Genomic DNA, 15,357 nt, shown 5'->3' on the forward strand with positions numbered 1-15,357 from the left:
TCTTCATTACTTGTATTAAAATCAAAATAACATGGTCATTATCGTTTGAATATTGCGCGATACTAACTTCTAACCCACAGTCCTGATCACATGTCCACATTAACCAACATTTGGCCTAATGAAATTTATGATGACAAAAAGAATTGATATTAGTAACGTGTAATGTTAAGAATAATTATTTATTATTCTTACCGAAATCTGTATCAGTAAATCTTACCAAAACAAAATGATTTTTCAAGATTCTTTTAACATGGATGTAATGCCACCTATTGTCATATTTATCAATGTTTTAGTAATGTAGTGTAATCTAGTTGCGGCAACGTCAACTACTACACGATGATACACTACTAATGTCATGTGTAACACCAATGAAATGAAATTGTCAAGTTCTTCGCCACTAAATAACAACAAACTTAACTTTCAGAAAATATCTTACGTAATTTATACTGAAAACTAAATTTAGTTATATCTATGTTTAATGATATATCACTTAAAGACACAATACCTCTAATTGAACGTCCGAACTCTACGGCAGCCAGCATGAATCTGAGGTGCGAGAGCGAGAACCTAAATTTAGTTGCACCAGTGTGATAAACTTGATAAAGTGAAAGTCCATAAGCTTACTGACTTTTCTATAAAATTGAAACTATATACTATATTATATAATCATTTTAAAAACTGCATATATCTTTCTTCGTATTTTTAAAAAAGAAATTTTATAAATCAATGTGAAAGTGCATTAACAAAGAATGGCTGCACTGAAACAATTGTGAATCGAATTTGGTGTCACTACTGGGTGTATTTTAAACTGTGTAAAATATATGTGTATGGTGAAGTATGATAATGTCAAATTCATCTCAAGTATTTTAATATGGCGTTTGTTCCTGATGCACCGACAGTATTGAAATTATTAAAAGGCTTTATTTGTATATATAAGCCAACTGGTATTACCGCAAATAATGTACGAAATATTTTACTTGGCAACATCTGCAGGGGTGAGACTTTCTAACCTCACTTTCAGTTATTATGGGAGAATTTTCAGTATACGGTCACCTTGCTGACAATTATCTTAAAATATTAAAAAGAGCAGACTTGTCTGTGTGTGTGTGTCGAATGCGCATCATCATGCTTACATGTGCACAAGGTTAGAATTTTGGAGAAAAGTAACCGTGTTCTGAAATTTATCCAGTATCATCATCATCATCATCATCAAATGACAAGGCTAGGTAACTTCCCCATCGCTGAATCTTCCATCTCGCTACGCACCACATATGAGACTGATGTTTGATTTGTGTTACGTTATGAAACAGAGATAGCTATAACTTTACAAATACATATACCCTATATGGAAAAATAAATACCGGTAAATAATTTTTTGTAAGATTGAAGGTCAATGAAAGAGTTTTTTATTCAGGCTTTTGATATGATTTTTGGTAGACAGGTACAAAAATAGATTTACCCTGGATCGAAGAAAGAAGTTCTTTCCCGCGTAGTGAAACATCATGGTGGTACCATTGGGTTAAGTGATGATTTCGTGTGGAAATGTCTGCAAAAAAATCATCGGCGGATACATATATATTTGAGGTGGATCGGGTGGATTTATAGCTTTCGCATTGATAACATTTTATCTTTAGTGGCGTGTTACAATTTTGAGATTATCTTCAATTATTTAAGTACGTTTTTTTCTCCCATGTGTTGTGCGTAGTAGGATCGAAGATTCACCAAATATGCCAAGGGTTTTTGATAGATCAGTGACAAACTGCCCATTGACCAATAATACAACTCGAAAGTGATTTGCCGGCTACCATAATTATTCGTACTAAAGGCGAAGGGTTACAATTATTATTATTATTATAGTTACGAATATGCCCATTTAGCACTACGCAAAGTACTTAGAGGCCTTCGTTTGCCCATAGTTCTCTCATTCTTTGTTTGTGGGCTTCTTTTCTCTCTTCAGTCCACATTGTTCCAGCCTTTTTCGTCGGTTTTTCATATTTGTCAACTTGCCATTTTATGAACTTTGAATCCAAAGATCTCTCTGTTTAAGATGCCTTCTTGTGTGATTCCTGCTATTTTAAATCATTTTTTATTTCGGCAATCCATTTTATAGTATCTGTTTGTGCTTTACTGTTATTTTCATAAAATTAAACTATTTGTTTTGTGAGTCTGTAGGGGTTCATTCTTTTGATATGTCCGTAAAATTTTAACCTTTTTTTTTTTCTAATGTCACAATGAATGTCTGTTTCTTTTTCTTGTTTACTTATAAATCTAAATTACGATTGTTTTCTGCCTGCTTTTCCTAGATGTTTCCACATTAGGAATAATGAGAAGCTTTTAAAATATTAATTTCATAAAAAATCAAAACCAGTACTTACAGATAATTACCGAAGTGATTATCTTTGACCCTTCTGGTAAAATTTCACTACATCTTTAAAGAGTCTTATCCATAAGGTCAGTGTGGCATAAAGCAAAATAAGATAAGGAGCTTAGTTACACAGTTTCTATAGGACTCCTATATTCCTGCCACAAATGCTAATTATTTCGTAAGATGTTTTACATTTTATATTAAATAGACTTACAAAATTATTCTTGCAGATCTGTGTGAACTGGAGAGTCGCCCTCCAAGAAATCATGTATTCATTGAAGGAAACCCATCAGTGGCCCTGAGTGTACATGTAGCTCCAAGTTTTTCCGAGCACCCCCTCGTTGTTGGTCCACGCTACCAACCAGACGATATTCGTTGCACTTGGGGTGCAGCTCTCGGCAAGAATGTATCTGGAGTGTTTGGTACGTTAGTATATCTCTGCATTTGAAAGGATCTTCAGGAAAGTGTTATAATGATATACCAAGCCTAGTAAACACAAATTTTTCCATTCACCCTTCATTTCACCTATTAGTCCTTTGTATCAGTTCTGCATGGCAATATTTGTTGTCATACAGTTACTGCCCTTGTCTCACTTCCTGAGCCGAGAACTCCCTAGTGCTTATAGCCATGCCTCTTAAGTCTGCTCGGATCGTCATGGTAGCTGCAGCGTGCGGCACGGTAACCTATTACATGTGCTGAAAACATTATCCTTTGCCATTGCAGGGGTCTTTACTGTTTATAATACTGAAGATTCTGATTACCACTATTGCTATTATCTCTAATGGCGATTTCCGGAAACATATGTACATACTAGGTCACTCTTCGTTCAGTCAGGACAACTGCTGAATTAATATAGAAGAGAGGGTTCCGTCAGTCTTATATGGTTTTAAATTTTATTTTATGGAGACTATAAAATATATATAAAAGTTACGAAAATATGAATCAATAATGACATGAAACATCATCGATAATAATAATAATAATAATTATTATTATTATTATTATGCGTAATAATAATACTAATTATTATGCGTAATAATAATACTAATTATTATTATTATTATTATTATTATTACTATTATTACTATTATTAAACATCAAAAACGGAAAATAATACTTATCACTTTCATCACTGGATTCTTTGTGTATGTGTCCATTAAAACAAAATACCGAAACAGACAAAATGCAGAAGTATAAATGAGACTACAACCACAGTCTAGTATATACAGTCACGAACCTCAATACATAGTAAATATGCATCCATAGATAGTTGCTAACCACTAGGATCACTAATATCGCCTCATTACAGACAATGCGAAATAGTACCTGCACAGTCTATTGTTCCTAGCACCCTCAACAACTCAACTTCGTGACTGTATATACTAGACTGTGTAACAATTTTCCACCATAAAACCAGATTGCAGGCTTAAAAACAAAACACATTCGTCCTACTGAACAGAATAAATTATTGAGATACTAAATTTCACTTTCTGTTAATTATTAAATATGTACTAATAAAGTATGTATTACAAGGATTCCGCAGTTATACTTAAGTTCAAAAGGGGTTTCGCAATGGAAAAAGTTGAGAAACACTGCCATAGAGAAAAGAGTTTATGGATGTGTACACACAACAACCGAAATCGCGATTAGGTCGATAATCTCTAGTAGAGACTGTAGTCTGCCACTGGTATTAGTGTTTAGAATTGATGAGGAGGACATAATTTATTTTGTGAGGAAATAGTCTATACATTCGCTTGTCGATGGTTGATTTTACTCCATAGCTAACGAAAGGAATACTGAAAAGGCCGATGTGTTCAATGCAGGGTAGTACTTGTAGGACCTCCCACTCTCCCTCTCTGCGTCTCACCTCGCAAAGAAACAGCTCAGAAAGAGAGACACTGGCAGTACATTCGTAGTTTAGGGTAGGTTGAGTTGTGTTTAGTTTCCATATGTTAGAGGTTGGTTAGTTCTATTCAGGCAAATTATTCTGTACAAGAAAAATAAAAGACCAACAGGAGAAAGGAGAATATTCCTTTTGCCAAATAACACTACAGCGCCCACATTTTCGTTTTTACTTCTGTCATGAACATTTCCTAAATCTAATTCTATTGTCAAACACTTACGCTTATGTTGTGATGACAGAGAAAAATTGAATTAAAACTGCTACTGTGTGTTATATGACTGGATTATTAACTTTTGTATTTTGACTTTCAAATATACATAATGAATTTTAAGTCGACATATGAGGGGCATTCCATATTGATTTACAGTACACCATTTGGCTTGTCATTACAGTTGCAAGCATGTAGTACATTGGTCTGCCCGCAGGTGGCAGCACAATACAGAGGAGTGTAATTCCTGCAAAGTACAGCGCATTTCCCCAACTGCTGTCATTAATGAGTGGACAGTATGGAGAGTGATCATCAAGGACAGCGCTGGACGATGTGGTTTCTGTGGAAAGAGGGTGTAAACACTGCAGATATTCACAGGCGATTGGTGGCAGTGTGTGGTGAGCATGCATCGTCACGAAAAACCGTGTACAACTGGGTGGATGACTGGAAACGTGGTCGCACATCAACAGAGAAGGGAACCAGTTCTGAAAGGAAAGTGATTGATAACACCAGTCGACATCTCTAGAGTGGAGCGGCATATTCTGGAGAACAGGTGCATCACATTCTCGGAACTGGAGGCGGCCACAGGACTTGCCAGAATCACTCTGCACCGCATAGTGCATGAACACCTTAAGATGGGGAAGGTGTCTGCCAGATGGGTCTCCAAGTTCCGCAGCACACAGACAACAACACAAGGATGTGAATGGTGATCTCCTTCAATGCCACAGCCAGGATCCAGAAGACTTCGGGTGCTATGCATAGATATTTCGCTAGCCCGCGCTATGAACATGCTAAACTAGCCCCGGCTATTGCCTGATTACTTGTACAGGATTCATATCATATCATATCATATCGCTAACACTGGTTTTTGAATACGAAAAACGTTAGTTCGCTGACCATCCACCAGAAGCCCACATTAAAAATGTCTGTGAATATGGCCCCTAATGTCCAAACTCGTGATTGACAATGAGACTTGGTTCCATTATCATGAGCCAGAAACCAAAGCCCAATCAATGCAGTGGAAGCATAAAGGTAGCCCCATACTGAATAAATTCAGAACTGTGCCATCAGTAGGCAAACGCATGGCCAGAATCTTTTGGGACAATGATGGAATCATCCTCATTGACTGGTCGAACCAGGGACCACTGTTAACAGCATGATGTATGTGGGAACCCTTCGGAGCTTGTGTCGTGCAATTCAAAAGAAACGGCCAAGAAAATGGGCGAAAGGAAAATTGAAATTATGGTTTATTTAACGACACTCGCAACTGCAGAGGTTATATCTGCGTCGCCGATATGCCGGAATTTTGTCTCACAGAAGTTCTTTTACATGCCAGTAAACCTACTAACATGAACCTGTCGCATTTAAACACACTTAAATGCCGTCGACCTGGGCCGGGATCGAACCCGCAACCTTGAGCATAGAAGGCCAACGCTATATCAACTAAACTACCCAGGCTGATTGGGCGAAAGGTATGCTCCCGCAACATAACAATGCTCGTTCCCACAAGAATCGAGCAACCATAACTGCCATCGATGAGATGGGGTTCCAGGTACTGCCACACCCACCGTACTCTCCTGTCTTGGCCCCTTCTGATTACCACCTATTCGGGGCTTTGAAGAAATCTCTGCTCGCCGACTTCTAGGAACTGAAAGCAGCTGTCCTGACGTGGGTGCAACGAACTCCGAAAACGTGGTTCCAGGAGGGTCTAGGGAAATTGCCACATCAGTGGTGCAAATGTGTACAGCTTAATGGAGACTATATTGAGAAAGTAGATGTACGAGGCGTGTTCTTAAAGTAAGTTCCAAAAGGGTGTAGTAAGTAAACGGGAAGATATTTACAAACCATTTTTGTTGCATTGTATTCCCCACACTTCAATTACTTCTCAACATAATCTCCACCATTATTGAGGCATTTATCGAGTCGTGGCACAAGTCTTTCTATCCCCTCATTGTAGAATTCGCCTGCCTGCGATGCGAACCACTCCCGCACTGCTGATTTCACTTCATCGTCACCATCAAAACGTTGACCACCGAGGAACTTCTTGAGGTGCAGGAAGAGATGAAAGTCACTCGGAGCCAAATCCAGGCAGTAGGGGGGGATGGTCAATTTGTTCCCAGCGAAATTTCGAGATGAGATTTTAGGTGTCGTCGCCATCAAAACGTTGACCATCGAGAAACTTCTTGAGGTGCAAGAAGAGATGAAAGTCACTCGGAAGCAAATCCAGGCTGTAGAAGGGATGGTCAATTTGTTCCTGTCCTCATGAATTTTTTCATCGACAGCACACACCAAATCGTCATTGATCAAAGATGGCCGACCGGTACACTGATCATCATGCACAGAGGTGCGGCCCTCGTTGAACTTCCTAACCCATTTCCTGACCATTCCATCACTAATGGCATCATCACCATACACCTCACAAAGTTGACGATGAATGTCAGCTGGTTTGATGTTTCTTGCACTCAAGAAATGGATAACAGACCGCTGATCATAACCAACCACAAACACGGGCTGAAGAAGAAAACACGCATGCACAAAATAACAATTGCAGCGATGCGACAGCTATAATTGAAAACGGAACTTACTTTAAGAACACGCCTCGTATCTGCTGAGGCATAGAGGTTCTGGGTGAGTGTAAAAAAATAAAGTGTAATTCAATATGGAATGTCCCTCGTATATACATTTTTATATAACAATGCTCTTCCATGTTCTGTAAGTGATTCACAAATATTAGAGTAACACAAGTTTAAATGATTTTTTCTGAATGTTCGGCGTTTTTTTTTTTTCTGTTGCAGTGTTGGGTTTCAATGATGGCTGTAAAACTGTCAAGGAATTACATATTCACAGACCATCCCGAGTGTACAGACTTAAAGGCATACTAGGACAAGCAACAGATACTTGCTTCATTGATGGTAAAGTGGTGGAGAAGGCAACGTTCTGGCATGTAAACAGATCCAAGTTTGACACTCTACTTGCTTCCATCCAGGCTGCCCATCAGAAACAAATGTTTCAGTAGGTACCATATGGAATCTTTCTGTCTACATCACACAGACCAGTCGATGCTAAAGAACCTTTACAATGAAGAGAGTCGTTAAATGAAATACTATGGCCCTGTTTCTTCAACCTTTGTTAAAATGCACCTAACATAGCGTTAATTAACTGTAAGTTAAAAGTATGAATTGCTGTTCAAAATATTGCGTTTCTTCAACTTTACATTTCACATTTTAACACTCTGTTAGGACCAGAGATTCTAGAGTTTAACCATAACCTATAACCAAGTATAGGCTCACTTCTGTTTTCTGAACTCTGACAATTGCGATTCTCGCTTGTTTCCGTTGTTTGATTCAGAGAGGATAGAAGTCTTTCCATTCTCTCAGGTTTGATTTCTGCTTCTTTCCTCGTCTGTATCACAATAGCGTGGGGCGGCGTATTGGTATTGCTGTTATGAAATGGAAAACACTGGAACAAAAAGAAATCGTGGGACTAATTTCTCTTCGTTCGAAAGAAACCTTCTGCTAGAAATTATTTCGCAGTATAAACCAATTAATGAGAATAAACAAACAAACGGATCTAAGTTGAAAGCGAAAAGTGAAGCTTGGCAGAAAATAGCCTATACCTTTGTATGAAATTCTGGTCTGTCAAATCACAAAAATCATCCACTCTGTTTATGTATTCATGGATATCATTTTCTAAATAATCAAGATACAGTGAAACCTGTTCAAATTGGAACCTGAATAATCCGGAATCCTGTCTATTTCGGAACAATTTATTGGTCCCGGCGAAATTTGTATGTATTATGTGTAATTTTTCCTGAATAAAACGGAAACTGTCCAACACGGAAACGGAAACTGTCTGCTACTGTTCAAAACGGAAACAATATTTTAGACACACTATATTTTGTAACTATATTTTGAAACAGCGTGTAATTTCAAGAAATATACGAAATATGTAGGTCACTAAGATAAAAACAAGTTTTCTTTGCAAAATTCTAGAGTGTACGAGGGTGTGTTGGCCCGTCGGTCATAAATTTTATTACCCTGTTGACTAGGCAGACGAGTCCCTTCAAAGATTTTCAATGCTGCACACTCGTATACTGTCGTAGCTAAACAGAGCGCAAGTGTAGTGATTTCCAGGTAAAAAAAAAGTTGCATAAAATGTGGCATTAACATTAAGTGATGAAGTAAAAGTTATCGAGATAAAGGAAAATTAGAAACAAAGTCTATGTGAAATAATATTGAAGTACAGTTGTGGAAAACTCAGGTGTGACACTTTAAAAAATAAAGATCATAATGAGTGAGTAGCGTGCGGCCAATATTGGTGACACAAAAGGAACCAGAAAGCAACTGTTTATGTGGAAATAAATGAACTGTTGTGAGAGTGAGTTCTTCATGATCTTTCAAAGAACAAGCCAATTTCTGGATCTGTTCTGCAAAGCAAGCTATTGAACTGGGAAAGAAATTAAATAAACCAGAATTCAAGGCTTCTAATAGATGGCTCCTAGTCTAATTAATTAATAATGTGCAGTGATATGCAGTACAGTATTAGAGTATAGTGTTAGATATTAAATAGAATGAGATTAGTAAACTTTATTAATGTTTAATGACTAATGAGTGAGTTACGATAATATTTATACAGAAAATGAGATTTTAATCAAGATGATTCACCAACGTAATAAGCGACAGTAAGCTGATTTAATGTGATGAGTGTTAAATGGAATATTTTGTACTTCTTGCAGTTTGGGACATGCCATTTTGTTTTTCATGTATATGAATGATAAGATATTCCATTTTAATGTCACACCTGAATAATACGGAAGCCTGTCCACAACGGAAAAAAAATTAGGACCATGTCACTTCCGTTTTGAACAGGTTTCACTGTATTATATAAGTTCAGCATCTAACACACCAGCCATATTGGATACTTCTATGCTAACAGAGAGTTAAATGATTTAACTGCATGAAATTGGGCAGTTAGTACTAACAGTAGTTGAAATGCTTCAACTGTTAAGTTTACAGTTAAAATGGAATAACACATTGTTATAATTTAACAAAGGTTGAAGAAACCGGGTCTATTACCATCAGTACCTCCGATGCTGCCTCCACCATATCACATAATAAAACTTTCATATAACAAACAATATTATTGTTTTCTTTTTCAGGCAATGCGGTGTAGATATTCAGAGTCAAACAGCATATGAATTAGCTGTACAAGGCCTGATAAAACCAGCAAACGGTAAAATTCCAGTATTGTATGGCATAAAAAGTGTTCATTTTGAACCACCAGATTTTACAATAGGTAAGATTCCATTGCCATATTCACATTGATCTATAGCAGAAGTTGGTTGGTCAGACTACCGACTTGTTCTTAAGTTGTTGTGTTGTTTTCTACTGTAATAATGTTGTTTATTTGCTGATGATCCACAAACTCATAAAATGAGTGCAAATAACCTACAATCTATTTGGGCCACATGAAACAGTGTGTGGTTACAGTTGGATTAAATTTTTTTAGGACTGATAAGAGACGGCAAAAGATTTCAATTTCAAATACCAATTCTCGTAAATACTTACTTACTTATTGGCTTTTAAGGAACCCGGAGGTTCATTGCTGCCCTCACATAAGCCCGCCATTGATCCCTATCCTGAGCAAGATTAATCCAGTCTCTACCATCATATCCCACCTCCCTCAAATCTATTTTAATATTATCTTCCCATCTACATCTCGGCCTCCTCAAAGGTCTTTTTCCCGCCGGCCTCCCAACTAACACACTATATGCATTTCTGGATTCGCCCATACGTGCTACATGCCCTGCCCACCTCAAGCGTCTGGATTTAATGTTCCTAATTATGTCAGGTGAAGAATATAATGCGTGCAGCTCTGCGTTGTGTAACTTTCTCCATTCTCCTGTAACTTCATCCCTCTTAGCCCCAAATATTTTCCTAAGAACCTTATTCTCAAACACCCTTAATCTTTGTTCCTCTCTCAAAGTGAGAGTCCAAGCTTCACAACCATATAGAATAACCGGTAATATAACTGTTTTATAAATTATAACTTTCAGATTTTTTGACAGCAGACTAGATGACAAAAGCTTCTCAACCGAATAATAACAGGCATTTCCCATATTTATTCTGCGTTTAATTTCCTCCTGAGTGTCATTTATATTTGTTACTGTTGCTCCAAGATATTTGAATTTTTCCACCTCTTCGAAGAATAAATCTCCAGTTTTTATATTTCCATTTCGTACAATATTCTGGTCACGAGACATAATCATATACTTAGTCTTTTCGGGATTTACTTCCAACCCTATCTCTTTACTTGCTTCAAGTAGAATTTCCATGTTTTCCCTAATCGTTCGTGGATTTTCTCCTAACATATTCACGTCATCCGCATAGACAAGCATCTGATGTAACCCGTTCAATTCCAAACCCTCTGTGTTATCGTGAACTTTCCTAATGGCATATTCTAGAGCAAAGTTAAAAAGTAGAGGTGACAATGCATCTCCCTGCTTTAGCCCGCAATGAATTGGAAAAGCATCAGATAGAAACTGGCCTATACAGATTCTTCTGTAAGTTTCACTAAGACACATTTTAATTAATCGAACTAGTTTCTTGAGTATACCAAAATTCTCGTAAATAGCAAAGTATTATTAGAAGTTAATGCAATATGGTTGGTTGGTATCTAATGTTGAGTGGGTCACGAAGTCATTCATTCTGTTGCACCCGAATGTTTAGCAAGACTAGAAAATCGAGTAATAGTTCGACAGTGAAGATGATGATCTTGATCCAAAACTAAGATTACAGAAAGGACATGTAGGAGATTCTGCAATATCAATTCTGTGTAAATGCTTATTAAGGCAACCATAGCTTGTAAGTAATCGGCATGTTGCAACCACAGATTTTCATGGAAGTTCACTGATTAAATTAGATGTACTGCATAGTATCTCTCATTTGCTTTCTAGCTTTGTGTTTTTTTTATTAAATTGTTATATTCTGATATTATTCTTTTAACAGAGAAGTAGGACACAGGTATAGAAGACTTTCGTGTAATTTTGCTACCTTTCTTGGTCAAGAAATCAACTGCCTTATTACCTCTCATTCCACATGTTCACTCAAGTACCAAGTATTTATTTAATTTGACCAGTTGTCTTAAAATTTTACGACAATATAATATTGAGTCTTTTTGCTGTTACATTCGATGCTGTAGCAAGGATAGCTGCTTTTGAATGTGATAGTATTACAGCCTTCTCAAATTTATTACTTTGATAGAGGAGATTTTGTATGCTTGAAAAAAAGTTAATTCAGTATCATATTAGTAGTGTTTGTGATTAGTTCAGCAAATGCTGACAAACCACAAACCAGAGAATCAGACCTGTAAATTATTTTTTGTACGTCATCAAAAAATTACACAAGTGAAGATCGACATATTGGCATTATGTCAGAGAATCTGAGCCATCTGAACTCTAAATATGTCAGCAATCCTGCAGGTCATCGCCTTCGTGTAATAATAGGAAGATTATGTAGGAAAACTAATGCTTCACTGAAAGTTATTATTTTCCTGCAAATCCTTGGATGCCAAGCTTCAAAATGACGGGTCATTCATTAAAATCCGTTCAACCATTTTCCCGTAATTTCCATTACCAGTTCAAATTATATACATATACAGAGCGTTCGCCTACGGGTGGGGCCAGGAAAGCAGCCTGCCTGCGGTGTCGCTTGCGGGAATCGTCTATCCGTAAGCTTCCGCTTTCTATACTATACTCTGTAAGTTTCAATCTTAAAAATTTAGCAGCAGTAAAGACTGATGTTTTTGAAACACTAACTTCCTGTGAAACACGTCTTAGAGATTTATTAGGAGTGCGTGTAAATGATGCACTGATTTCATCAATTTTTTCTTCCGTCAATACTCTTTGTTTTCACTTAGGAATTGTAGTATTTATCGACCCTGTTGTCCTTAATTTGTTAACAAGACGTCTAACAGTTTCTCTACCCTGAATTGGAGCACCCGATATTTCACTTCAAATTGCCTACGCACCTCTCTACATGACTCTGTTTTCACATATGCATCATACATAAAAACTCTTTGTTAAAGCGTGAATTTTGCGTTTTGCATTGTTAACAAATTTTACACACACTTTTAATATTTAAGCAACTGTGTCAAGAAACTGCACTGTACGTGTTAAATACTGCAACATCTGGCTCACAACTGATAACCTGTCGACCTTGATGTCCTTGACTGTCGAGCGTGTCTCAACAACTGTGCACACAAAGCGGCGTATCAGTATAGGCCACTTTCCTGGCCCCACCCATAGGCGAACGCTTTATATATATATATATATATATATATATATATATATATATATATATATTTATGAAGAGTCCACTGCCAAAAGGGGGAATGTCGAATGTATTGCATTTTGCAGGAAATGCAATTTAAACTTTGACATTCCCACTCTTTGTGTGGTATACCAATTCTTCAACACAATGTAGATCTGGAACTATCATCTTTGTTGATCTCTAGTACTGAACCTTCATCTCACTTTTTCACAAATTTACTATATTCCCACATATATAATACACATACGCATACAGGGTAATTCACGAAGATTGTGTAATACAGTGAAACCTGCCTTTGTGATCACTTCATTTAAACGGCCACCTGGCCAAAAGGCCAATTTTCTCTGGAACCAATTGGATTTTTCATAAGATCAATACAAATTCTCTCCTTATTTAGCAGCCACCCTATTTGGTTTGGAACCTGACTATAACAGTCACTATCCAACAAAAAATTTTTTCACAGATACTATCTCACCCATTTTTTCGATGGTTAGAGGACAGGAAGCAATAGCTAAGTCTACAACAGTACAACCTCCATATCTTGGGGTTAGTTGGTTACTGTTTTATGACTCTTTTGTCACTTTCCACTCAGACCCTGCACAGCTACTGTACTCCAACCACGAGAAAGTCTCCAGGGAATGAAACAAAGCGGGGTGATGGTGTGAATGAATGTTGATGTCATAAGATCACACACGTGGGTACTCGTATCTCTATTGGCTATCTCTCAAAGCACAAACCATAACACTGGTATACACATTTTTATACTACCCTAGTTACAAAATTAGATCACTGTTAATCTCCTGGTCTTTTAATACCTCCATACAGGAAATAACATATGAAGGAGAGCACATGATTTTTAAACTGATGTTATAACTCTAATATTATCTATCTACTTTGCTTCAATAGATGACGCAATAGTAAGCACATTCCTTTCATGGTTTATCTCCTGGTTGGAGAACAGTATAAATTCTTACTCGTTTTTTAAGGATTGAAACACTGACTTTTTCTATCGAAAATGTCACAGTATGTTTTAGGTAGTTAACCATTCGAATTTTTTTTTCTCCTCTTTCTATCTTTCTCTATATGGACCAGCTTTTACGAATTTTTCTTCTTTTCATTTACTTGATTCAGAGGAACTGTGAAGTTAGTTTGAGAGAGAAATTTAGAGTGGTGTTAAGTTTAGAGGTGAGATGAAAAATGATGTGATGGGCAAAATCTGACGGCATTTCGTAATTAGCATAATCAGACTTAGCAGAAGTCAGTATTCAGGTTATCTGTATAAAACTGTGTGTTGATATGTGTAATTATGTTATGTTATGATAATTTTGCTTATCTTTTTTTGTGTTATTCAACAGAGGTGCAGTGTATCAACGAATATGAAGCCTACTTGAAAACTCTGGTGCATGATATTGGGTTGCGACTGCACACTGTTGCCACATGTACAAGCATGCAGTGTATTCGTTATGATAATTTCACACTTGAACATGCCCTACTGCGCAAACATTGGACACTCCAGAATATTATGGATAATATGGCAGAAAGCAGAAGATTACTGAAGTTGTCCAAAGTGGATGAGAGACACAAATCACCTACTCTCATTGAAAAGGACTTAAACCAGCTGAAAAAACCTCTTGAAACTACTGATGAAATAGAAACTTTATACTAATAGTGAATGATAGTGCATCAAACCATTTAGAGGACTTCCATTTGAACATTGTTTCAAAGTAACTATTTGCATATAGTTGAAAATATGTGACATCATAAAAAAACACTTATGTTAATAGAAATAATTTAATAAAGTTCTTGATCGGAAATGTTTTTATAATTGAACGTGTTTTCTTTAGAAAGGAAGAAAGATAGAAAAACAAATATAGAAAATAAGATTATAAGACAGTAGTCAAAAATTAATTCACATTAAGTCAGAGATTGTCTTGTTTATTAAAATGTAAGATCTCTTTTTGTAGAAGTTTAATTTCGAGATAAGTGAGGAAGGTTTTATATGAGATAAGTAAATAAAAAATTATACATTAGAGTGAATGATATTGCAAGAAATTTGGAAAATACGACAGTAAAGAGTTTTATTATACAAAGCAATAAATACTATACAAAATGGACCATTATTAGCAGGGTTGGCATGATTTTCCCCGATCCATAAAAACCCAGTGGGTTTTTTTTTTTAATTACATAAAGTATTCTAATACAGCTGCAAGTGGTATAAAATCTTCCTTTATTAATAATTCCTATCATTTTTATTATTATTTACTGTGCAAATCAATCCTCTGTGATTGAAGTTTTCTAGCTGATATGGACATCTATATCAGGCAGTACATATGTGTCAGAGGAAGAACAATTGTTTCTATGCATCTGAAGTCTGATTAGTGTAATATGTAGCTAATCAGCGATGTATGCAATGGAGGGGAAAGGAACTGGCCACCCTACCCTGGCCTAGTTGCCTCATAAGTGGTGCCTTGTTGGTGTCACTTGTTAGGTTCAGACCTGTCTTCGGACAGTTGACTAAACAACTGTGTAAATCATTAAGTAGATGCCTATC

The 15,357-nt window shown here is 36.6% G+C and overlaps 1 protein-coding gene across 4 annotated transcripts; it reads left to right on the forward strand.

The window, feature by feature from the left end:
- The first annotated feature begins 665 nt into the window (after positions 1 to 665).
- LOC138705221 (pseudouridylate synthase TRUB2, mitochondrial-like) lies at positions 666 to 14,918 on the forward strand. Of its 4 annotated transcripts, none has more exons than XM_069834028.1 (5): positions 666 to 995; positions 2,596 to 2,787; positions 7,272 to 7,488; positions 9,635 to 9,771; positions 14,162 to 14,918. In XM_069834028.1, exons 1-5 carry the CDS (start codon positions 872 to 874, stop codon positions 14,470 to 14,472), a joined length of 981 nt encoding a protein of 326 aa, XP_069690129.1. In that variant the 5' UTR covers positions 666 to 871; the 3' UTR covers positions 14,473 to 14,918. The 4 variants fall into 4 exon arrangements, with proteins under 4 accessions (XP_069690129.1, XP_069690132.1, XP_069690130.1 ...); XM_069834031.1 differs by having other exon boundaries at positions 671 to 825; XM_069834029.1 differs by lacking the exon at positions 666 to 995 and adding an exon at positions 1,015 to 1,144.
- Positions 14,919 to 15,357: the final 439 nt, after the last annotated feature.

Source organism: Periplaneta americana, chromosome 8 (assembly GCF_040183065.1).
Source record: "Periplaneta americana isolate PAMFEO1 chromosome 8, P.americana_PAMFEO1_priV1, whole genome shotgun sequence".
In the NCBI taxonomy this organism is placed as follows: domain Eukaryota; kingdom Metazoa; phylum Arthropoda; class Insecta; order Blattodea; family Blattidae; genus Periplaneta; species Periplaneta americana.

Coding starts and splice junctions, on each gene's coding strand:
- LOC138705221 (XM_069834028.1), top strand. CDS start 872: ATGGCGTTTGTTCCTGATGCACCGACAGTATTGAAATTATTAAAAGGC. Junction 2,788..7,271: donor GAATGTATCTGGAGTGTTTG/GTACGTTAGTAT, acceptor TTTCTGTTGCAG/TGTTGGGTTTCAATGATGGC. Junction 7,489..9,634: donor CATCAGAAACAAATGTTTCA/GTAGGTACCATA, acceptor TTTCTTTTTCAG/GCAATGCGGTGTAGATATTC.